General features: G+C 39.7%; 1 protein-coding gene across 5 annotated transcripts in view; it reads left to right on the forward strand.

The window, feature by feature from the left end:
- The window catches only part of LOC110458665 (neuronal membrane glycoprotein M6-b-like), a 115,065-nt gene that overhangs the window by 29,306 nt on the left and 59,456 nt on the right, over positions 1-26,303 (forward strand). The window contains exons 1-2 of one of the 5 annotated variants that reach the window (XM_021510484.1): positions 8,767-9,869; positions 15,682-15,723. The exons of 2 other annotated variants lie outside the window; for them this stretch is intronic. In XM_021510484.1, the coding sequence (XP_021366159.1) occupies positions 9,755-9,869; positions 15,682-15,723 (157 nt within the window). In that variant the 5' untranslated portion in view covers positions 8,767-9,754. Of the gene's footprint in view, positions 1-8,766; positions 9,870-15,681; positions 15,724-26,303 lie in introns of those variants that run through there. 2 more of the 5 variants (XM_021510486.1, XM_021510485.1) reach the window with 2 other exon arrangements.

The raw sequence follows: 26,303 nt of genomic DNA on the forward strand, positions 1-26,303 counted from the left end.
TTTCGTAAAATGCTTGCTTTGCCTGTGACATCCAAGATGACGACGCCATTGTAAAGCTTCTAGGTAAATCTGCAGACATCGGATGTTGTATTGCAATAAAAATAATAGATTATTGAATACTGAATTGATTTGAAAAAAAAAATGCTACAATAAATAAGAAAAAAACCCGCACTATAACAAAATCTATGCACAGTATGTGCCTGAATTTAGGATGTACTAGTAGACATTGTTTTATTTAGATATGTGGGGCATTTAACGTTCAACAACCCCCCCAGCATGAGGCCATATTCACACTAACTTGTTATATAAAAACCATATACATAAACCCCAATTAAAAAGCGGAACTGATATACGTAACGTAAAAACATTGAACTTGTTCATTAGCTGTTATAATGTTACATAGCGAGGTAATCATAGGCAATCATAAGCCGATGTTTTCATAAAAACAGTTCACGTGACTTATAGCAGATGTCAATCTTTTTTGCGACTCAGTTGAATGCTACGGAATGACGTACTATCTAAAGTTATGTAAAACCAATGGCCTTGTGACAATTATGAACAATACGTTTTATATGAAGTGTCCTTTCGTAACATTTTATGTTATAAAAAGCTTGACATGTTATAAACATTAAATCACGTTTCTGTTTCAATATTTATATAACATGTCTAGGGCATTCATTACATCACAGAATGTTATCAAATGGTACATCATCTAAAGTTCATTTATCAATCAAGGTCATTCAGCCTTTGTTTTCATATTCATAAGCTGCTGAATGTATTAATTACCGGGGAATTGTACTATGGTTTAATAGTTTTGCATAAAAAACATCTATCATGATTTGAGACTGGTACGCTCCTCTACAGCTAGTAGAGATGGTGAGCTCTGCATGACCTTGGTATATAAATGAACTTAAGAAAATATGTCATTTATAGCATTCAGCTGTGTCAATAAAGAGATTGACATGTTATAAGTCTGGTGAACTATTTTTATGAAGACCTCAGCCTTAATGTCTTATTATTGACATTGTTAACCTAGCTATGGAACATTTAAATACATCTTAGCTGATGTACACGTTCCATATATCCATAATACATATATATGAACATAACCTACCAGGAGGTTGAATAGGGTGACTATAGCCTCGTTGAACCTTAACGTAAAGAGTACCACTATATCAGTTTTATTCGAGAAGATTTATTTTTCTTTTCTATAAATAGAAGATGAAGCAACTAAAATGAGCTTTTCTGACTTAAAATACGTTTCCGTGTAAATTATTGTACCTTTCGGGGTTTTTCATAGGCTTTGCAGCCCATTAGTCGGGCAGTCGTATATTACGATTTCTGGATGAAAACATTGGTTAAGTGTTGGCTTCGAAATATTGAGGTCTTGAGTCCGACTCCTGCAGTTTTTTTGTTTCCCTTTTTATTTCAATGTTTTCGAACTTTAATTCTTTAAAATGAATTCAACATGTGAGTTTTTATGGAAAATATAGAACACCTAAAAACACTTTACCAAAGGGACCATGTTGATAAGACGGTGTACCTGTTTGTACCCTTCACCTTAGTGAATCAAAGGAGGTAAATCTGAAACTCAGATTGTTTATAAAATAACCTCTCTTTTTCTGAAGGAACAACAACAAACGTAGCCACACGTTGTTATTTTATTTACCATATTGTTATGATATAACATGGGCATGTTGGTATCTTTATATCCGACAAATGCATATGTATGATAAATACTACAGACACTGCTCAGTGATCATGTGTTGAACATAAATCAAATCTTCACTTCATCTAAACGTCGATCTTGTGTGGTCTAACTATCAGTGAGTAAGTAAAGTCGTCATTGGTGGTGAAATGGTGAAGGTTGCTCAAACCGTCGTACGCTGAAGCCTGTGCGTATATGAGAGTTGTCCCCCTTCGAATTGCTTCTGTATACATACTCTGTTCAAGTTTTATAAAGGTATTCGATTCCGAACATCTGATTCAATTTCAACAATTAACTGTTTCTAATTTTGAGCAATCATATATTAATTAATTTTTCAAAAGTAGAGGCTTCATTTATTTAAAGTTAACATGGGTTTTGCTTCTACAGCAAGCTATATATTCATTTCTTCTAGAATGTGATGTAACGCCTTAGACATTGGTTGGTTAACAGGTTTGACCGTCACTGACTCAATCATACATTATGCATTTCAAATAGATTGTAAAATTAAATGTTATAATATTTAAAAGAAAAATATAAGAACTGTTTATCTGTCTGTCATCACCATACCAGATATAAATTGAAATACAAACACGAAGTAACATAAACAGCCACAGTAACCAGATATACACACAAGTTAAATACACATACAATCCAAACTGCTAGACTGCGAATGAGATAATATACACAGTGACTAGATATGTAACAAAATACACACAATGACAAATATTGTAACACTAACCAGATATAAACTACAAGTCACACACTATGACACATATTGTCACACTAACCAGATATAAACTACAATTTACGCGCAATGAGATAATATATACACAGTTACTAGATATGTTACAACATACACACAATGACAAATATTGTCACACTAACCAGATATTAACTACAAGTCACACGCAATGACAGTGACCAGAAATAAACTGCAATATTCAATTATATGCGTCCTCTGTTAATATATCTTTTCTCGGGTCGATAAATCCATATATCGACCTCAGCCAAAGGCTATAATTGAATAATATCGCATATCCCCCAAAATAACCATTGTAATTAAAACAGACAGACAACACTTTTTAGTTTATTGTTAATGAATATTTATTCATATTTTATGAAAAATAATTTTGTACAAAACACACAACATTGAGCAGAAATTGCCCTCGCCTATGATCTTCAACCAATCAGAATGTCAAATACCGCGCCAAACATTGCAATATACGTAGTCGTCACTTTTGGGGTTTTACGATATAACATAAAAAAACTCTAGCATTCGGGGATTAGCCGATTATAAATACATATCTACTGACCAGATAACCCGGTGATATTAAATCTACTGACCAGGTAACACGGTGATATTAAATCTACTGACCAGATAACCCGGTGATATTAAATCTACTGACCAGGTAAAACGGTGATATTAAATCTACTAACCAGGTAACACGATGATATTAAATCTACTGACCAGGTAACACGGTGATATTAAATCTACTGACCAGATAACACGGTGATATTAAATCTACTGACCAGGTAACACGATGATATTAAATCTACTGACCAGATATCACGGTGATATTAAATATACTGACCAGGTAAAACGGTGATATGAAATATACCTACGTATCTTATCAATAATTGACAAAAAGAGCAGAGAAACTGAAATATCTTGTACATGTCCGATATACATATTTGGCCTTATTATGATCCGTGACTTGACCAGAATATCATCTAACACCTAACCTCGAATACGTGACGACATCTGATTAACTAGCTCGGATTGCAGGTCAGGTGTATGACGTGTAATACAGGTGTGAACAAACAAGCCTGCTTGTTTTTCATCCATCACCGCGGACATGTCCGTCAACAAAATCCTACTGCACTGACGACGGACGTGCCTTAATATGGCCGCTTACAAGGGATCATTTCGAGTTTTATTATGACGAGGTCGCGGCACTCTCGCCGTACCCAGACTCCGAGAGCACGTGAGTTGTTTTTGTTTTATTTTGTGGTATGTCACGTGTCTAGTAGTATTTTGTTGTATTCGTTTTATCATAACATACGAAATTCCCTCAACAGAGACTGATACTAGTTTTCTAAAATTTAATTTCTACAAGTCACTATTTTATTAGGGTCTCCACAACTGTTATACAAATTGATTTTGTGTCTGTGACATCAACGAATAAAAAAGGAAACTCATGTGAAATGATCCCCGAAGCATTGCCATAAACTACATCAGAACTTGTGTCTGGCATGCTGTAGGTTTTGATAAATCACTTCGTAACATAAAAACATGGAAAATAATGAAGATGAATCAAATAAAGTATAACCATCGATAGGATTCGAACCCAGGTCCTCTGATTGTTAAACTATCACTGTATCCAGCTGAAGCATCTTGTCATCGATAGCGTTCTGTGTGTCAAGACCAGGATTCGAACCCAGGTCCTCTGATTGTTAAACTATCACTGTATCCAGCTGAAGCATCTTGTAATCGATAGCGTTCTGTGTGTAAAGACCAGGACTCGAACCCAGGTCCTCTGATTGTTAAACTATCACTGTATCCAGCTGAAGCATCTTGTCATCGATAGCGTTCTGTGTGTAAAGACCAGGATTCGAACCCAGGTCCTCTGATTGTTAAACTATCACTCTATCCAGCTGAAGCATCTTGTCATCGATAGCGTTCTGTGTGTAAAGACCAGGATTCGAACCCAGGTCCTCTGATTGTTAAACTATCACTCTATCCAGCTGAAGCATCTTGTCATCGATAGCGTTCTGTGTGTAAAGACCAGGATTCGAACTCAGGTTCTCTGATTGTTAAACTATCACTCTATCCAGATGAAGCATCTTGTAATCGATAGCGTTCTGTGTGTCAAGACCAGGATTCGAACCCAGGTCCTCTGATTGTTAAACTATCACTCTATCCAGCTGAAGCATCTTGTAATCGATAGCGTTCTGTGTGTAAAGACCGGGATTCGAACCCAGGTCCTCTGATTGTTAAACTATCACTCTATCCAGCTGAAGCATCTTGTCATCGATAGCGTTCTGTGTGTAAAGACCAGGATTCGAACCCAGGTCCTCTGATTGTTAAACTATCACTCTATCCAGATGAACCATCTTGTCATCGATAGCGTTCTGTGTGTAAAGACCGGGATTCGAACCCAGATCCTCTGATTGTTAAACTATCACTCTATCCAGCTGAAGCATCTTGTCAATGGTATTACCCTGCCCTAATCTCGCTTCAGTTTTCATAATATATTCAAAACGAAATTAAGGGGAGGTAACTGACTGTTAGGTTACTGTATATATACGAAAAAAGCACAATGGAATTATCTAGTGTTTTTCCTGGAAGGGGACGGGGTGGGGTGGGGTGGGGTCGGGGTTGGGGTGGGGGTTAACATAGCTTCCCATACCATGGATTATCAGTGTAAATTGAGTGATAATTTGCTTTATGAAACAATCTAATAACACGTAAGATGTATTCCGTTACAAAATAAAATAAAATAATACGTGTATGTGTTTCCTTTCAGAGAAAGCATTCTATAATATGTGTTTGCTAACAATAATTTGGCCTGATTAACAGCGGTGGTGATCGCACTTTTAATTCTTTAATTGTTACATTTATTAACCTATATCTTTGAATTATATGATGTCCCTTATTATTAATGTAAGCTATACTGATTTGATAGGTTTATTGATTTAGAATTGTTGAATGAATTGGTGTTCGCTTTAACATACTTCGAAGGGAAAAAATAGCTAAAACCTGAATTGGAATGACTTAATGAGGTCTCATAGGATTTGGAATGGCTTAATCGTGTCTCATAGGATTTGGAATGGCTTAATGGTGTTCCAGAGGATTTGGAATGGCTTAATGGTGATTCATAGGATTTGAAATGGCTTAATGGTGTTCCATATAATTTGGAATGACTTAATCGTGTCTCATAGGATTTGGAATGACTTAATGGCGTTCCATAGAATTTGGAATGGCTTAATCGTGTCTCATAGGATTTGGAATGGCTTAATCGTGTCTCATAGGATTTGGAATGGCTTAATGGCGTTCCATAGAATTTGGAATGGCTTAATCGTGTCTCATAGGATTTGGAATGGCTTAATGGTGTTCCAGAGGATTTGGAATGGCTTAATGGTGTTCCAGAGGATTTTGAATGGCTTCATGGTGTTCCAGAGGATTTGGAATGGCTTAATGGTGTTCCAGAGGATAAAAATGGCTTAATTGTGATCCAGAGGATTTGGAATGGGTTAATGGTGATTCATAGGATTTGGAATGGCTTAATGGTGTCTCATAGGATTTGGAATGGCTTAACGGTGATTCATAGGATTTGGAATGGCTTAAGGGTGTTCCATATAATTTGGAATGGCTTTATCGTGTCTCATAGGATTTGGAATGACTTAAAGGTGATTCATAGGATTTGGAATGGCTTAATGGTGTCTCATAGGATTTGGAATGGCTAAATGGTGATTCATAGGATTTGGAATGGCTTAATGGTGTTCCATATAATTTGGAATGACTTAATCGTGTCTCATAGGATTTGGAATGGCTAAATGGTGTTCCAGAGGATTTGGAATGGCTTAATGGTGTTTCAGAGAATTTGGAATGGCTTAATGGTGTTCCAGAGGATTTGGAATGGCCTAATGGTGTTCCAGAGGATAAAAATGGCTTAATGGTGTTCCAGAGGATTTGGAATGGTTTAATGGTGTTCCATATAATTTGGAATGGCTTTATGGTGTTCCAGAGGATAAAAATGGCTTAATGGTGTTCCAGAGGATTTGGAATGGTTTAATGGTGTTCCATATAATTTGGAATGGCTTTATCGTGTCTCATAGGATTTGGAATGACTTAAAGGTGATTCATAGGATTTGGAATGGCTTAATGGTGTCTCATAGGATTTGGAATGGCTAAATGGTGATTCATAGGATTTGGAATGGCTTAATGGTGTTCCATATAATTTGGAATGGCTTTATCGTGTCTCATAGGATTTGGAATGGCTTAATGGCGTTCCATAGAATTTGGAATTGTTTAAAGGTGTTCCAGAAGTCATTTCATTTCGAATGTTGATGTTTTGAATGTCTTTCAAAAGAAATGCTTAACCTGACTCTAAGTTTCTTGATCATTTAGCATTGATGTCACTGATCATGATTTGGAAGGTAGTATGATAGTCGCGAATCGTTTTGGAATTGTAAAGGTAGCAGTTCTTGATTTTTATGATCTAATTGTGAAATAACCTCAGGTGGTGTTTTATCATATATTTTTTTACCTTTGCTTCTGGTTAAGAAACACTATATTTACCCCCCTTTGGTAATGTCCCTGTGTAGACATAGCATTCTTAGTAAAGTATAGAACATCTTACTGTTAGTCAATATGAATGACAGGTTGAACATGACAGATACAACATGAAGATGTAGCGCTAGTTGTTTCTTCTGCTCTTGCATGTCTTGTTTAGTTTTTCTGAAATTAAAGCAATTATCATCAAATGAGGGAATTGGTGTCACAAGTGTCACCATTGATAACATCGAGTTTTACTTCCGTATCGATTTCCTACTCATGTGGAATATGACAAATTCAACGTGAGACGCTAGCACGCCTCACAGAATTCAAGTTCCATGTGGAATTCATATTGACTATGAATGTCATCCGAAGGCAGTTCATTACTTGAATAATCATTCATATTCATTACTGTGAGCTGAATGGAGGTAGGAAACCTTCTCACTGAAGCTCGGGTGTTTTACTTAAGAACAAATACACATTAATTGGTGGTGTATCCTTTGCTCCTGTACGTCACGGTTGTGTTCTGAAAATTAGGGTGATTGTCTTTCAAAGGAAGAAACTAATGTCATAAGTGTCATAATTGGTCACGTGGAGTTTGACATCCGTACCGATTTCCTGTTTGGTAACTGACCGATCAGTTGGTACAATGGCATTGACCTAACCTGTAATCGGGTATTACATCATAACGGTCACTGTAAGTGGGCGGGGTTACACTAGCCCGAGGTGAATTATATATATACATGGACCGTACATTTGCTGGGTTACCATCGAGTCTGTTTTATATCAAATGTACCAAGATAAGGTAATAGTGATTAAACTATAAGTTGTCCTGTATCAAGAGACAATACTTAGATATACTACTTAACGGTTTCGATATTGTCATTTCATAATCCTTTCCTATATTGACCCAAAATCCCGATATCAGCCCGAGAGTTGGAGGCCCGAGGGTTAATATGAGTCGAGAGTTACTATGGGGGTAGGCTATGGAAATTAGTTTTTATAAGCATTTGATCATGTACTATGTACTGTCAATATTTATTTTAATAACGTCAGAATAATTCAAACTTTATAATTCCGATTTGCTTGATCGGGTTATACCGGAAGTGATATATGGTGCGTGCAGAGCCGATATGGATCGGGCCGAGCTATTCCTTATCTGCAGCTTTATGTAAAACAATCAGCGATACTCCGTTTTAAGTATATAATGTGCATGACACTTTATATTTTGAATATTTCTCATTCAAATGAGGACAAGAAATACCACATACTTTAGTATCATGTAGCATTAGTGATGTCAGTGGTATTATGGCATGCTCACCCGTACACGGAATGGCGACATCCGATTTTGTTGGCGTTCAATAGTTGAGTGATAACACATATATGACTTAGATTTCACGCTATATCCTTGAGGGATTTTCCACTTTGTTAGTATCTATTTCCTCGATGATGTAAGACCATATTCAGAGTTATGGCATTACAATGCCTGTGGGTATGAGTAGTTTAAAACACGAGAAGACAGATGGGCTGGCTGACAACGGGGTTCATTTAAAGTTAGTACAGTTGTTTCACGGTGTACAATTAAATCTAACCTTTCTGGTGCAAGTACATATTCCAACATTATTGTGTGGCGGTAAAATTAGAGCCGTATTTAATTTAGAGATCCGGAATACACACTGGCGGTTGTTACGTAAGCCCAAACAATTCCCAGGCTTGGTTTATAATAAGCAAGCGTATTGTGTGCATTAGTAAGGCTGATTTATCAAAGAATCAGTAGCAGCCGATACAGTACTGATTACCGAGCACGCAAATAGCTGTATTACTTAGCTTTATTCAGCATCGCTGCTTAATGAGCCCGAGAAGGTTGGCAGAGGAAGGCCAAAACCTTCACCGATAGACCAGGAGTATTCCAAAAAAACGCAGAGATCTTCATCTCACTCCGGCAAGACGATAGGCTCAGGACACAAGTCATAATCAAATTAACAGGTTTAAGAAGCTGCATTTAACAGCAACCTACATATAAAAACGAGAAATTGATTATCGGTATTGCGTGAAGTCGGAAAATCTATACACGGCCCTTAGTCCTTTAGCAGTTCTACTAAAGCCCTAGGGAACGCGCATTTTTGGCTTGTAGTTGTCGGTGCTAGTGTCGAGTGTCTTGGAGACAGGTCATAACTGGGAAGCTGGAAAGCACAGCGTGGAACGAGCTCGGATACAGCGGCTGAAACAAGGCTGGGTTCCCATGGAAAGGCAGGATCAGCAGGCTACACAGTGTCATTATCATCAGAGCCGCTTGCAGTTTTGAGCTTCTGAGCTTGGATGCACAAATAGTGTACGGAAAATTGAATAGGAATCCCATGATTGGAATAGCCGAGGCTAAACGTAGTGTGTGCAGTGGAGTGTGACCGTATGTTAATACCAGGCTTTCGCTGTGTAGTGTTGGGAGTACGAGGAGACTAGCATTATATCTATATGGGAAGTAATTCTAAATCGAGGAAGAGTTTGTTTAAAGATCAAAGCTACACATAAGGTCTGTCCAATATTAAGGTGCAGGCTATATTTCGGAGGAGTAACAGATGTACACTAGAGCCTGGTGTTAAGCAAACCTTTAACGCCTGGCCTTATATTGGTGTTTTTCTCACCGAGTGCGAATTATTGACATTTTTAAAAGCTCTTTACATATCTCAATCGCTGTGCGTGGATTATGCAAATATAGGTACAGCATTGTGAAAAAACGTGTATAATTTGTTAGTGAAACCTACTACAATATGGAAAGTCCGTGGGTCGAATCGCAAAGGGCAGAGGCCGAAAATGGGGAGTTACTTTCCGTGAATGAATCTGAAGAGGAGTTGGATAAGGAAGGCACTGTAGTGGTGAAGGATGGTAAGTAAACGTTCCCTAATGTTAGTAAATAGTACACGCGTGCACGTAAGATGACGTGCAAGGTGTTGAGTGACAGATTGTAAACATCGAGGCGTGTAGCTGCTCTATATCTTAGTGTGTAGTATATACTGCTGTGGGAAAGGTCACTCCAGATCACCAGATCATACACACATAGATATAAAGCTACGATATACCTGTAATTTACCTGGAGGGGGGATGGAGGTGAGAAATTAGCGGACTCTCTCGGTGGCATCTTACTGATCTATAGTGGGACACATACCGGTGACAGCGGTGAATCATCTATCGGTAAGTGCTACCGGGAGAAACGCTGTCGGGTAAAAAACAGGTTAAGTAGATTCCAATTGCATTACATAGAGGAAAGCTACCTGCATTTACTTTCATGTCCATTGTAACTTCTTCAGATTTCCCATCGACAAGTTTAAATCCCCGGGCTGTTAGGACACCAATAGTGTTACAGAAGAATATTGCATGTATTAAACGTTCTTATCAACCTTTAGTGATCCCAATAAAGACGTACACCAGAAGGAAGTGATTTTGTCAGTAAACACACCGTTAGGTCTGGCTTTGTTAAGTTATGCCCCTGTATGATTTATTAGCCAACCTATAAATCATAATATATGTATCGAAGGGGACGGCAATGATCAGAAAAAATTCCGCCCTGCCTAATTTAGTCTCTAAAGTTAAATGATCAAGGTCATATACCTACAGGTGGGTGTTCTTGACACCTCCCCACTCCCCCTCCCATAACTAGTAGCAGCCCGCCAATGTCACAGAAACGTATATCGTCGTGACATTAGGGTAGCGTCATTATATATTCATGTTACTGGTAATCGCTGTTTTTTCGCCGCTAATTCCATTGGCGTATTCATTGGTACAGAATTAGCAGCGTTCCACCCATTGACTCTGACAGATGTTCTTATAATTTCCCACATTTGTACAGTTGATTGAATATCGTTCTATTTTGGCGGTAGTGATGATAATGTATTGAGCGTCCTCCATTTACTAGATAAAAGCATCAGTAGGTTACAGATCTGTAGGTATTGTCTACACACGGCTCTGTCTCTTACTCATCAAAACTGTACGTCTGTCTACCCATCCAGTCTGTATGTCTGTCCGCCTATCCATCCAACCTTTACATCTGTCTATCCATCCGACTTGTTCGTCTGTCTCTTCATCCGACCTGTACGTCTTTCTCCCTATCAAATCTGTACGTCTGTCTATCCATCCGACCTGCATTTTTGACTCCTACCCATCCGACCTGTGCGTCTGTCTCCTTCCCATCCGACCTGTATGTCTGTCTCCTACCCATCCGACCTGTATGTCTGTCTCCTACCCACCCGACCTGTACGTCTGTCTCCTACCCATTCGACCTGTACGTCTGTCTCCTACCCATCCGACATGTACACCTGTCTCCTACCTATTCGACCTGTATACCTGTCTCCTACCCATCCAACCTGTACACCTGTCTCCTACCCATCCGACCTGTACACCTGTCTCCTACCCATCCGACCTGTACGTCTGTCTCCTACCCATCCAACCTGTACGTCTGTCTCCTACCCATCCGACCTGTATCGTACCCATCCAATCTGTACGTCTGTTTACTTGGTCGACCTGTTCGTCTGTCGACTCGTCCGACCTGTATATCTGTCTCCTACCCATCCGACCTGTATCGTACCCATCCAATCTGTACGTCTGTTTACTTGGTCGACCTGTTCGTCTGTCGACTAGTCCGATCTGAACGCCTGTCTCCTACCCATCAGACCTGTACGTCTGTCTCCTACCCATCCAATCTGTACGTCTGTTTACTTGGTCGACCTGTTCGTCTGTCGACTAGTCCGACCTGTATATCTGTCTCCTACCCATCCGACCTGTACGTCTGTCCCACAATCCAACCTGCATGTATGTTTCTAAACTCCTCTTCTGAATTAATTACTATTGAATTCCTTATAACTAACAAAAACGCCATGGACTTAAACTGGTTTTGATACTGGTACGTATTTAATCAGGATATGTTACCCTTATTATTGCTGCTATATTCCAATATTAATCTGGTTTGACCCAGTTCGGACACAGACTTCCCTTGCCCTCAGCTGTCCTCACGATAACCTCTATGTTATTTCTATAACCTCTATGTGTTTCTATAAAGGACTGTCATAGCAGGCTCATTACCACAAACCACTTCCTTAAATGCCGTTTAAGAATCAGTAAATGTTAAAGCAGACCAAAACGTCATTTGTCCCCCCTTGATTCTGTACTAGACACTACATGTGACCTCGCCCCTTGATTCTGTACTAGACAATACATGTGACCTCTCCCCTTGATTCTGTACTAGACACTACATATTACCTCTCCCCTTGATTCTGTACTAGACACTACATGTGACCTCGCCCCTTGCTTCTGTACTAGACAATACATGTGACCTCTCCCCTTGATTCTGTACTAGACACTACATGTGACCTCTCCCCTTGATTCTGTACTAGACACTACATATTCCCTCTCCCCTTGATTCTGTACTAGACACTACATATTCCCTCTCCCCTTGATTCTGTACTAGACACTACATATTACCTCTCCCCTTGATTCTGTACTAGACAATACATTACCACAAACCACTTCCTTAAATGCCGTTTAAGAATCAGTAAATGTTAAAGCAGACCAAAACGTCATTTGTCCCCCCTTGATTCTGTACTAGACGCTACATGTGACCTCGCCCCTTGATTCTGTACTAGACACTACATGTGACCTCGCACCTTGATTCTGTACTAGACAATACATGTGACCTTCCCCCTTGATTCTGTACTAGACAATACATGTGCCCTCTCCCCTTGATTCTGTACTAGAATACATGTGACCTTTCCCCTTGATTCTGTACTAAACAATACATATGACCTCTCCCCTTGCTTCTGTAATAGACAATACATGTGACCTTTCCCCTTGATTCTGTTCTAAACAATACATATGACCTCTCCCCTTGCTTCTGTAATAGACAATACAGGTGACCTTTCCCCTTGATTCTGTACTAGACAATACCTGTGACCTCTCCCCTTGATTCTGTACTAGACAATCCATGTGACCTCTCCCCTTGATTCTGTCCTAGACACTACATATTTCCTCTCCCCTTGATTCTGTACTAGACACTACATATTACCCCTCCCCTTGATTCTGTACTAGACACTACATGTGACCTTGCCCCTTGATTCTGTACTAGACAATACATGTGACCTCACCCCTTGATTCTGTACTAGACAATACATGGGACCTTTCCCCTTGATTCTGTACTAGACAATACAGGTGACCTCGCCCCTTGATTCTGTACTAGACAATCCATGTGACCTCTCCCCTTGATTCTGTCCTAGACACTACATATTTCCTCTCCCCTTGATTCTGTACTAGACACTACATGTGACCTCTCCCCTTGATTCTGTACTAGACAATCCATGTGACCTCTCCCCTTGATTCTGTCCTAGACACTACATATTTCCTCTCCCCTTGATTCTGTACTAGACACTACATGTGACCTCGCCCCTTGATTCTTTACTAGACAATACATGTGACCTCTCCCCTTGATTCTGTACTAGACAATCCATGTGACCTCTCCCCTTGATTCTGTCCTAGACACTACATATTTCCTCTCCCCTTGATTCTGTACTAGACACTACATGTGACCTTGCCCCTTGATTCTGTACTAGACAATACATGTGAGCTCTCCCCTTGATTCTGTACTAGACACTACATATTACCTCTCCCCTTGATTCTGTACTAGACAATACAGGTGACATCGCCCCTTGATTCTGTACTAGACAATACATGGGACCCCTCCCCTTGATTCTGTACTAGACAATACATGTGCCCTCTCCCCTTGATTCTGTACTAGAATACATGTGACCTTTCCCCTTGATTCTGTACTAGACAATACCTGTGACCTCTCCCCTTGATTCTGTACTAGACAATCCATGTGACCTCTCCCCTTGATTCTGTCCTAGACACTACATATTTCCTCTCCCCTTGATTCTGTACTAGACACTACATATTACCCCTCCCCTTGATTCTGTACTAGACACTACATGTGACCTAGCCCCTTGATTCTGTACTAGACAATACATGTGACCTCTCCCCTTGATTCTGTACTAGACAATCCATGTGACCTCTCCCCTTGATTCTGTCCTAGACACTACATATTTCCTCTCCCCTTGATTCTGTACTAGACACTACATGTGACCTAGCCCCTTGATTCTGTACTAGACAATACATGTGACCTCCCCCCTTGATTCTGTACTAGACAATACATGTGACCTTCCCCCTTGATTCTGTACTAGACAATACATGTGCCCTTTCCCCTTGATTCTGTACTAGACAATACATATTACCTCTCCCCTTGATTCTGTAGCAGACAATACATGTGACCTCTCCCCTTGATTCTGTACTAGACAATACATATTACCTCTCCCCTTGATTCTGTAGTAGACAATACATGTGACCTCTCCCCTTGATTCTGTACTAGACAATACATTTGACCTCGCCCCTTGATTCTGTACTAGACAATACATGTGACCTTTCCCCCTGATTCTGTACTAGACAATACATGGGATCTGTCCCCTTGATTCTGTACTAGACAATACATGGCACCTCTCCCCTTGATTCTGTACTAGACAAAACATGTGACCTCTCCCCTTGATTCTGTACTAGACAAAACATGTGACCTCTCCCCTTGATTCTGTACTAAACAATACATATGTCCTCTCCCCTTGCTTCTGTAATAGACAATACAGGTGACCTTTCCCCTTGATTCTGTACTAGACAATCCATGTGACCTCTCCCCTTGATTCTGTACTAAACAATACATGGGATCTGTCCCCTTGATTCTGTACTAGACAATACATATTACCTCTCCCCTTGATTCTGTAGCAGACAATACATGTGACCTCTCCCCTTGATTCTGGACTAGACAATACATGTGACCTCTCCCCTTGATTCTGTACTAAACAATACATGGGATCTGTCCCCTTGATTCTGTACTAGACAATGCATGTGACCTCTCCCCTTGATTCTGTACTAAACAATACATATGTCCTCTCCCCTTGCTTCTGTAATAGACAATACAGGTGACCTTTCCCCTTGATTCTGTACTAGACAATGCATGTGACCTCTCCCCTTGATTCTGTACTAAACAATACATGGGATCTGTCCCCTTGATTCTGTACTAGACAATACATGGGATCTGTCCCCTTGATTCTGTACTAGACAATACATGTGCCCTCGCCCCTTGATTCTGTACTAGACAATAAATATGACCTCTCCCCTTGATTCTGTACTAGACAATACATGTGACCTTTCCCCTTGATTCTGTACTAGACAATACATGGGATCTGTCCCCTTGATTCTGTACTAGACAATACATGGGACCTCTCCCCTTGAGTCTGTACTAGACAATACATGGGATCTGTCCCCTTGATTCTGTACTAGACAATACATGTGACCTCGCCCCTTGATTCTGTACTAGACAATACATATGACCTCTCCCCTTGATTCTGTACTAAACAATACATGTGACCTCGCCCCTTGATTCTGTACTAGACAATACATAGGACCTCTCCCCTTGATTCTGTACTAAACAATACATGTGACCTCGCCCCTTGATTTTGTACTAGACAATACATGGGACCTCTCCCCTTGATTCTGTACTAGACAATACATGTGACCTCGCCCCTTGATTCTGTACTAAACAATACATGTGACCTCTCCCCTGGATCCCGTCGTTGTCACGTAGACTCTTTGTTTCTGTGTGTTACAGTGTATGCAGTCCAAACTTTACTGGTCTCCAAGGAGAAGGAGAGTAAGTAGCTTCCCTATGTACATTTTTTGCTTGGTTATCCGTGTTGTTGGCATCGTGTGTAACCATTCCATAGTCCGTTTTCTGTATTTTCAATTACAATGTGTGATGGAAATATCTTCTAAAGCAATTCAAGCACGTCTACAAACCAATAGCGGATCGCGGAATGGCTACTTCCAGACCTTCTTCATGACAGTTCATTTCGGTTCGCAATAAAAGATTCCAAATGCGAGCTATGGGATTGATTTTGCCGTGATTGGACCGGCGAAGTAAATTGTGTTTCTATCTCAGGTCGGGCGCTAACACTTCTATCTCAGGTCGTGCGCTAACATCCCAGGTCGGGCGCTAACACTTATATCTCAGGTCGGGCGCTACGATCTCAGGTCGGGCGCTAACACTTCTTTCTCGGGTCGGCCGCTAACATCTCGGGTCGGGCGCTAACCCTTCTATCTCGGGTCGGGCGATAACACTTCTATCTCTGGTCACGCGCTAACACTTCTATCTCTGGTCACGCGCTAACACTTCTATCTCGGGTCGGTCGCTAACACTTCTATCTCGGGTCGGTCGCTAACACTTCTATCTCGGGTTGGGCGCTAACACTTCTATCTCAGGGCGGGCGCTAACATCTCAGGTCGGGCGCTAACATCTCAGGTCGGGCGCTAACACTTCTATCTCGGTTCATCGTGGACGTTCTCGTGTAGTCGGTAACATTCGATATAGGCTACGTTCAAGTACTCATATACGTAAACACCGAAGGAACTGAAGTGGATTGATTGATTTGGCTTAGAATTTGAATCAAACATGTTACAAAGACTTGCTTATCAATAAGACATAGACATGTATGTATATTAACGTCACGTCATTAAAGGTCTTGGAGAAGAGCCTAATTCCTCTATAACTAAAATCACCCGTCATTACCAGACCTCCCGCCTAGTGTTGTGCCTCTATGTCATAGGTCATTTGGTGACTTTACGAAAGCTACATATGTCACTTTTTTTTCATTCAATTTTATTTATGTAAATTGTAACTTAATTTGCATCTTAACTTAACTGGAATACCAGTTGTTGAACATCATGAGGATGTAATGATACACTTACCATGCAGCATTTATACAATACCGACGACGCGTTCAGCGTTACATTTCCCCATTAACTGCTCATTCGTAACAAAACCGTCTCTAGTGATGATACTGTACAACATATTTTAACCTATTCAATATTACGGGGAGAGCTCCTCCACAACCGAGTTACGTCTGCGAGTTAACGTAAGACAGCTGTGTTTTTGTATCTGATGAACTTTGCAGCGTTAAGGGGGCACTTAAGGTGTGTTTAGCCGCTGTTTTGTTATACGGACGGTATCTATCACGTTGTACGCTAATTGTGCAAACCACATGACATGGAAATTGAGATATGTTCATGCGCGTGAAGTTCTCTAAACATGAAAACAAACTGTATTTAGAAGTTATCAACATTAGATATACTTAGATCTCTCTCGATGTGAGCCGATGTTGTATCAAAGACATTGTCCATTGTTCGCTCACTTTGAAAAATCAAGTATCCTTTACTGTCTCCCTAGTAATCAATAATGGCCGCCCTATATTCCGAGCTGGGTTTTTCATGTCTGTTTGTTACATTTAATGTATACACTTCAATGGCCTCATTGTACTTTATTAATCAATACAAGCTGATATCTCAACAAGCCTTTCTCGTATATCCAGCTGTGGTGTTCGTGTGTTGTTGAATACGGATTTCATTTATACCGTTTCTTCTGAAGAATCGGGCCAGGGTCGTTGAGACGCTTGAGAATGGAATAAGCGCTTCTGTGACGATGTATTTAAAGTGGCGTTATCAACCCACTTCCGGTTATCCCGATCATCCGCTACTACTTGAACTGTCATCTCGAGAACAGGAGTACACTTCTCCTGTTCAACCGTCAATTATATCTTAATCATGTTTTACGTTTTATTTCATTTTCATATATATTCTTAATTTCCTATCTATTACTGCGCAAAGTTGACAGGAGATGCCTGAAATCATCCTGTTCTTATAGCTTTCAAAAACATCAACAGTAGGTTTTTCTGTTTCAAATGAAAAATAAAGAAACTTTTTCTATAGTTTTAGAATTTTTTCCATTATGAATTTATTGGACGAAAACGTTAATGAGAATCGTGTCTTTGTTTCTGAAATTGCTTCATCGAAAGCATTAAATAGAATGTAGAACAGTTTCCATTCTCTTCTGGAGTGAACAGACTGTAATTGAAAACCTTTCTTTCATTAAAATTATAAAGGATTGAAATACATTATTGCGGTCATCACATCAGCAATTGATCATGCGCACAATAATTAAGTTAGAAATGGAACATTTAATTCGGTGTAATACTTTACTTGATCATTCCATTAACGACAGGGAGGTGGAGATAAAGGCTGTAGCGTCTTAGTCTCGGCACATTAACACTGGGCCTCCAGGAATTACATTAGACTCGGCACCTTAACATTAGACAAGGCGTATTTATTATGGAGCACTGGTGTTTCCGGTAATACAATTATGTGACTGAACAATGCCTAACCGTGACGTCATAGTCTGGCCTGGCCGTTGTATCGTTTGTACCTGACATCCTTATTTTGCATTGTCGTCGACGGATTTGCCGTCGTCTATTGTGCTATTGTGATTGAGTTGTACCGATCTTCTTTATCCGTCACTGCCGACATCTTTCACTGCAATATTGTGTGTTTCCCTCATCATTACAAATGGCTTGCTTGACCCCAGGCTTAACTTCCGCCCAAAACTTCTACTGGATATCTCTATCGCGCTGGACTTTGAAACTGTTTTTTGCTCACGGCGCCCTCTCCTAAATAATGTAGGTCGTTTCCAGATGTCACATGAAAGAGATTCTCTTTGAAACATGTCTTTGTGTTTTCCGTTTGAGATGAAAAAACCCAACCTTTTCAACATTTACCACGTCCCCGTCTTACTTTGTTTTCCCGAAAGTCGCCAGAAACCGCTCATTATATCCAGCTCCCGGGAATACACAGGTCTTCTTGTGTGTCATTTAAATGCAACAAACTATTAATCAGGACAGCTTACCATGACGTCACAGTCCACGAGAAAGAGAGTTACAGGTTGTTGCTCTCTGACTACACAGCTGGTGCCTTAAAGGTCGTTTGTAAATATATCACTCGTTGACCTTCAAGCGTTTGAAGTGTGCAGAATAAATAATTCATGTCGAAGATAGTTTCTTACGGTTTGTTGTGATTTACATATAACAAGGTAGCGATGACTTAATTAACCTATCCCCATGTGGTCCAGGAGTCTTATAATGGATACTGGGCCTTCATCATCTCATTACATTAGACACGTGTTAAGCTTGCTGCCTTGGTTAATCTGGCGCTGTCGTGTGAGCTTATTGACTTCCGGTGTTTCCTGGTGATATTTCTAGATGTTTCATCCTAGGTGTTGATACTGTTCCCGAAAGTACGAAGAGCAGTTTTCGTTACATTGATGAAAACACTTGTTTGATTGATCTTTTGTTACTTTAACCTGCGGTGGAAGATGCCGGTGATTTGGTTTTGCCTTTCGATCGAGTTGGTTCACTAGTACCGTACGTGGTCCCTCGATCATTGACATTTGTTTAGTTTTTTCGTACAAATGATTTATAGTGTTGGGTTGTCTTGTTCTATCAGTGTAACAGCTATATCTGATGTCGGGGTTACGAAGCAGTGCTAAGTATCCGATATATTGGCTGTGTCTAAACTCACCTTTGCCTCTCAGTTTAATTATTCTATAGTAATGTCACATTAAAGCCTTGCAGGAAATAGCGTCTAAACAAACACATTTCACATTAAGTTAAGCTTTCAGGCCCAGCTCCTTGTCCGTTATTTACACACCCTATAAGACCTGCTGAAAACCAGCTGCCCAGCTTAGCAGGACATGTTTGTCCATTTCTGTATATAACCAAACGGAAATGCAGGCCTTTGTTGGCATTCAAAAATATTCTCCTAGAACAGGGTATTAAAAGTGATCATTCTTCTTAACGGGAGATCGAGTATTGCAATTAAATTGGCTTGATTATTTGTTACTGTTCTAGTAACCAAGCTTTGGTATTTGTGTCGGTTGTGGTACCGGCCATTGATCCTGACGGTATTGAGCCCGGAGGGGATACATATCGATGTGCAATGTTGACGGTCACACTCTCCGTATATCAGCCACCATAGATTGTGAGATCTCTATAGCCACAGCAACGAGCCACAGAACGGCGCCAATTACAGAGCGTTCAGTCCGTGCAAATGGCGCTAGATTGATGTCAACGGCTTATGATGAATATATCTGATTTCATCTGGTGAATAGTCATTTGAAACAGAAGTATGTAAGTGTCCTATCGCCGTCCCGCTGTATGATACTGATGACAGCAGTAAATGTGGATGTCTCTTATCTGGGCAATAAACTCTCTAAATTAGACAATTCTATATACTATATTTTGTAGCTTTAGGGTCCAAAATGTTGTGTGTCTATAAGGTTTTTTCCACTTTTGATAATAAAATATTGAAAAAGGTAGACATTGTTCCTACTTTGCTTACCTCCCCCTCGCCTCTCCCTTCCCCCAATAATAAATAACAACAACACCAATTTCACTTTGTATGGGTACAGCAATGTAAAGGTTATCTACACATAGTGTTTATATACCGATACTTGTTTTTCGATTTTCAATTATTTTTAGGTACGTTATCGGTTTCCATGTAATAATTGGATTCTTTTGAAAGAGCAAAAAGAATAATACACTAATGGTTCTGTATAGGAGGTTTCGTTCAGTAGTCAAAGGACAACCAAACGATACTTTACATGGAGATAAAATCAGTTTGTCTGTAGCATTTCTGTTATATTTGTTTAGTCTACAGCTTTTTATGTATTGTGTAAAATCCTAGTCACTTTGTCTAGGTCATCAATATTTAACAACTTTCTGGGCAATTGGAAATGCATTTGTTCTGGACAAATTAGTCTACTCACCAGTTGGAGTTCGAACAGTCTCCACTGAGAGAGATAGACCAAGGAGACGTGTCACGTGACGGTACGTCACGCGTAGATAGAAGCTCGAGGTTTTGTGACGTCGTTATTTGTTCAGTTGTTCCATTGCGTACCCAATTATCGAAACAGAAGCACTAAGTTTTACTACACCAGAGTAAAATGACGACTGTTTATAGAATTGCATTGAGATATTAACTAGCCCTACTAGGTCAACATTTCCAAATTAATTGCTGAGGTAACTATGGCAATTGTTGCAAATGGTACATCCTACACGATTTTTTTATTTACATTTAATAAGTGTAATGGTTTATTATTCCTGGTGATCAATATTTAATCTGTTATATAAACAAAGCAGCAAATGTGTATTTGATGGATAAATGATGAACAATTCGGAAACTAGTGCATTCTAAAATTGGCAAATACCCCGGTACTTCACCTTGATATCATTGGTGTGGCGTTTCTAGTGGGCGTCATGGTGATCTTCTGGTATTTCAATTAATATGTTTGTATATTAAATACATACATTATGTGGTTTTGTAAAACGTTTCGGTATTCACAACAAATATCGTAATGATATATTTTTCATCATCTCACTCTATAAATAAACACGAGAGACATCAATTTTAACTTAGAAATTCACCTTCCGATTTTGCTTTTACAATTTGCACAAACTGTAGTCCAGTTATTTTTAATTCTGGAATTTCCGTCAATGTTTGAACATGACATCACGACATGATTGGTCCCCCAACTCTTACTATCTGAAGGAAAAGGCCCGAATAGATTTTGATTAGAAACCTTCACGTGCTATAGTTCTTGTTGTCATGCTTTGATAAGTTAACAGTCTGTAGGTGTATATAGTACATGTACAACGGAAATGTAAACTTCATCTGATTACCAGTATCACGACGTATACCAGTGCTGTTACATGGACTTTATCCGTATTGGTTCCACCCTTTTGATTCAAACCTTCAAAATATCATATTGCCCGATTGAGTGATGCTTCCGACTTCATTATTCAGGGTTAAATATTAACAAGCCTCGATCCGAAGTGTTACGCTTAGTTAAAGAAATCAACAATTATGTTTGGTATTTTGGGGTTAATCCACTTAAACGCTTAATTCAATTATATTCTCCGGTTAAAAAAATCTTACGAACTCTGCACAGTCACGATCACAAAGATTCCGTTACTGGTTATTGCAACAGCTATAATATAATGTCCGTAAAACGAAAGTATGACTCATACAAAGGTTTACGAAGCTGTTTTTTAAATAAACTTTTACATTATGTGCATTAAGATCGCCGGCTGTGAGAGGTTTGTGTGTATATGTGTATATAGTAGGCTGTCAATGGCCTGGGTAAATATACATCTCTAAGGCGACTTAAATCCATTTGTGCTTTGGAACCAGAACTTTAAAAACAATCGATATTTTTGCGCCCCGGCAGTAATTGGGCCACACTGAGAAATATCGTCTGCAGACCTGCTAATGGAAGACTGTTAAATAACATTTCCAGAGTGATCCATACTGTGAAAATCTCGACTTCTGTTCGGTTTTTCTTCGTTGGATGTTACATGGATCTGAAGAATATCTGGCGGATAAATGTCTGGAGTTCATACTTGTGTAGAGGTTTTACTTAAATAGAGGCCAGATTCAGATTCAGATTATTTTATTCCTTGTGTAAGACACATCGGAGAGTAGACATCGCTCTTATGTAAACTTACCGTCACATGAATAGTTTAAATCGCTAGTGAACGTGAAGTGTACAGAGTTTTGTAGACACGGGTTCGAATCCCGGCGCCAATAACAAGCTGTGTCCGGCCGCTAAACTATGTCTAAAACACTGGATTAGAAAACGTTTGTTCCAGGACAGCCCTGTTGTAACTGTCGATTGTCAGCGTCAGATTTTTTGGTAAACTGAAATTGAAGAGTAATCGAATGTTACCTTTGATAAGTTGTTAATGGGCAGACTTCGCATCGTCTTTACATGTTTGGTGTTATACATTGTTTGTACTCATATCAAATGTGTTGACTTTGAGAAGTTGTCAATGGGTAGAATTCGCATCGTCTTTACATGTTAGATGTTATATGTACTCATATCATATGTGTTACCTTTGAGAAGTTGTCAATGGGTAGACTTCGCATCGTCTTTACATGTTAGATGTTATATGTACTCATATCATATGTGTTGACTTTGGAAGTTCAAACATTCCTTACCCGTTGATACCACACCAAAAGACTACAAAAGGATTAATGGAAAAATATATAAACTTGTGGTATTGTATGTTATATTGTTGATAAACAGATCAGCAATTAAGTGTGTACTAACGATATAGACCTGCATACACACAACCATGTCCCGGAGTTTGTAAAACATCTAGGAAACGTTGAAAAGCTTATAATACGGGACCTTATAATGGCATCTCCTGACATTATATGGGTTCGACATTTTTTTAGCAATTTAAATTGAATTAAATAGCTCAGCAGTTCCCATACTGGGGTTTCGATCGATGGCTCTGCTCTCTGATACTCGACCGTGTAAGCATACCCCGTGGTGCATCTAGCGTTCTCGTGTGCATGACCTTTCATTATAAGTCTACGGTGACATTTCCGTCAAATTGAGATAAATATCGCTTTGACATGCAAGTGTACGTGAGAAGAACTTAATTTAGAACCAATGTTTTTTAACGGCATCTTTCAGTGTATAACAAGGGGCACGTTTAGTATCATTATATTGTAGTATTATCTCCCGTGTATAACAAAGGACACGTGTAGTATCATTATATTGTAGTGTTATCTCCCTTGTATAACAAAGGGCACGTCTAGTACAATTATAGTGTGTGTTATTTCCCGTGTATAATAAAGGACACGTGTAGTATCATTATAGTGTAGTGTTATCTCCCGTGTATAACAAAGGTCAGGTTTAGTATCATTATATTGTAGTGTTATCTCCCGTGTATAACATAGGTCACGTCTAGTATTATTATATTGTAGTGTTATCTCCCGTGTATAACGAAGGACACGTGTAGTATCATTATATTGTAGTGTTGTCTCCCGTGTATAACAAAGGACACGTTAGTATCATTATATTGTAGTGTTATCTCCCTTGTATAACAAAGGGCACGCCTAGTACAATTATAGTGTGTGTTATTTCCCGTGTATAATAAAGGACACGTGTAGTATCATTATAGTGTAGTGTTATCCCCCGTGTATAACATAGGTCACGTCTAGTATTATTATATTGTAGTGTTATCTCCCGTGTATAACAAAGGACCCGCGTAGTATCATTATATTGTTGTGTTATCTCCCGTGTATAACAAAGGTCAGGTTTAGTATCATTATATTGTAGTGTTATCTCCCGTGTATAACAAAGGTCAGGTTTATTATCATTGTAGTGTAGTGTTATCTCCCGTGTATAACAAAAGACACGTTTAGTGGATTTGTATACCGTGTATTGCTTTGACATTTTGGCACCTCCCCATGTGTAGCAATGAGCACTTTTAAAATCCACACATTGTAAGTACATCTCCCCGTCTTTAAATAGGGACACCCAGCGGTTACATTTCACTAGCGTCGACCTGACTACTTTTAGTCAGCGTCTCCCGATAAGGTTTGTGAGACGTTGTCATAACAGTTTACAAAAGCAATGTGGCTGAAGAATATCATATTGCCATGGGCAACACGCACACAGTCTATGTATAGCCCCACGTTACCGTACACCACGCCTTCGACAGAACTCATGAACCGAATTGACTTGAAGGTTGTTGTTAAAATGTCATGATCGATTTCATTTTCTTTAAACTATTTTAGAAAGTAGTTATTAAAGTGACGCCATGTTTTTTTCGCACGAAGATAGTTGTGATATTGCTGGCGTTGTTGATTGGTATATTGTTGGCATTCGTGTTGGCGATAGTGCGTCGGTGATGGTGGTTGTGATGTGACGTTGTTGCTTTGAGTTATAATATCGTTGGCGCTGTTGTTGATGGTTGTGTTGTTGGCTTCGTTAGTTGTAATTGTGATGTTGGTGATGGTGGCTGTGATGTGGCGTTGTTGGTGATGGTGGCTGTGATGTGGCGTTGTTGGTGTTGGCTGTGATGTGGCGTTGTTGGTGATGGTGGCTGTGATGTGGCGTTGTTTCTATGAGTTATACTTTCGTCGTTGTTGGCTCACGGTGATGTGGCGTTGTTGGTGTTGGCTGTGATGTGGCGTTGTTGGTGTTGGCTGTGATGTGGCGTTGTTAGTGTTGACTGTGATATGGCGTTGTTGGTGTTGACTGTGATGTGGCGTTGTTGGTGTTGACTGTGATGTGGCGTTGCTGGTGTTGACTGTGATGTGGCGTTGTAGGTGTTGGCTGTGATGTGGCGTTGTTTCTGTGAGTTATACTTTCGTCGTTGTTGGCTCACGGTGATGTGGCGTTGTTGGTGTTGGCTGTGTTGTGGCGTTGTTGGTGTTGGCTGTGGTGTGGCGTTTTTTCTATGAGTTATACTTTCGTCGTTGTTGGCCCACGGTGATGTGGCGTTGTTGGTGTTAACTGTGATGTGGCGTTGCTGGTGTTGACTGTGATGTGGCGTTGTTGGTGTTGGCTGTGATGTGGCGTTGTTGGTGTTAACTGTGATGTGGCGTTGTTGGTGTTGGCTGTGATGATGGGGTTGTTTATCGTGTTTAGGATATTGTTGACGTTGGTTGTCTTCGTTGTGATGTTGGATGCGGTAGAAACAACATTTAGGTGTCAAAACAACAGGCGTTGGTTGTCAGCGTGGGCAGTGGATAACTCACTCGCCTATCACCAAGGCGGCCGGGGTTCGATTCACGGACGGGGTCACCTGCCTGACCATGTGGGTTTTCTCCTTGTACGCCGGTTTCCTCCCACATTAAGACCCTCCAACTCCAACCCGCGCTAATACGAGTGAAATAAATTGTCATAATTGTTTTAAAATAAATAAAGTTAATATAAACCAACAAGCAGAGAATCATGTGAAAATACTTGGCGTAATAGTCGCCTCTTTCGACTTTTAATAAGCCGTTCCTTCCTGTGCTGTATATAGTGTAGAAGTGTACAAACACAAAACACCTACGTGTTGATCGGTTCAAAGTATGTTAAAGAAAGGACTGTTTATTTAAACAAGTTATCTTTTCCTGATAAGTCCTGTTGAAAATATTAACACAATTTCTAAGAAAATAACTATGGTTTCTTTACCAGTGTGCATTTATTACAGATTGGAATATTGGAAGCTTTGAAGCATAAATAACACGGACTCATGTTTTATTTCTGAATATAGATACATACAAAGACATATGAGACATTAAACACATACATATGTGTGTTAATACATATAGAAAAGACCTTGCATCTGTCTTCTGTCTGAATATAAATACATAGACACATCAGCCTTTGTGTCTGTCTTCTGTCTGTATTTATATTATAGACACATCAGCCTTTGTGTCTGTATTCTGTCTGTATTTATAACATAGACACATCAGTCTTTGTGTCTGTCTTCTGTCTGTATTTATAACATAGACACATCAGTCTTTGTGTCTGTCTTCTGTCTGTATCTATAACATAGACAC

The sequence above is a fragment of the Mizuhopecten yessoensis genome, unplaced genomic scaffold (assembly GCF_002113885.1).
Source record: "Mizuhopecten yessoensis strain PY_sf001 unplaced genomic scaffold, ASM211388v2 scaffold9685, whole genome shotgun sequence".
In the NCBI taxonomy this organism is placed as follows: Eukaryota; Metazoa; Mollusca; class Bivalvia; order Pectinida; family Pectinidae; genus Mizuhopecten; species Mizuhopecten yessoensis.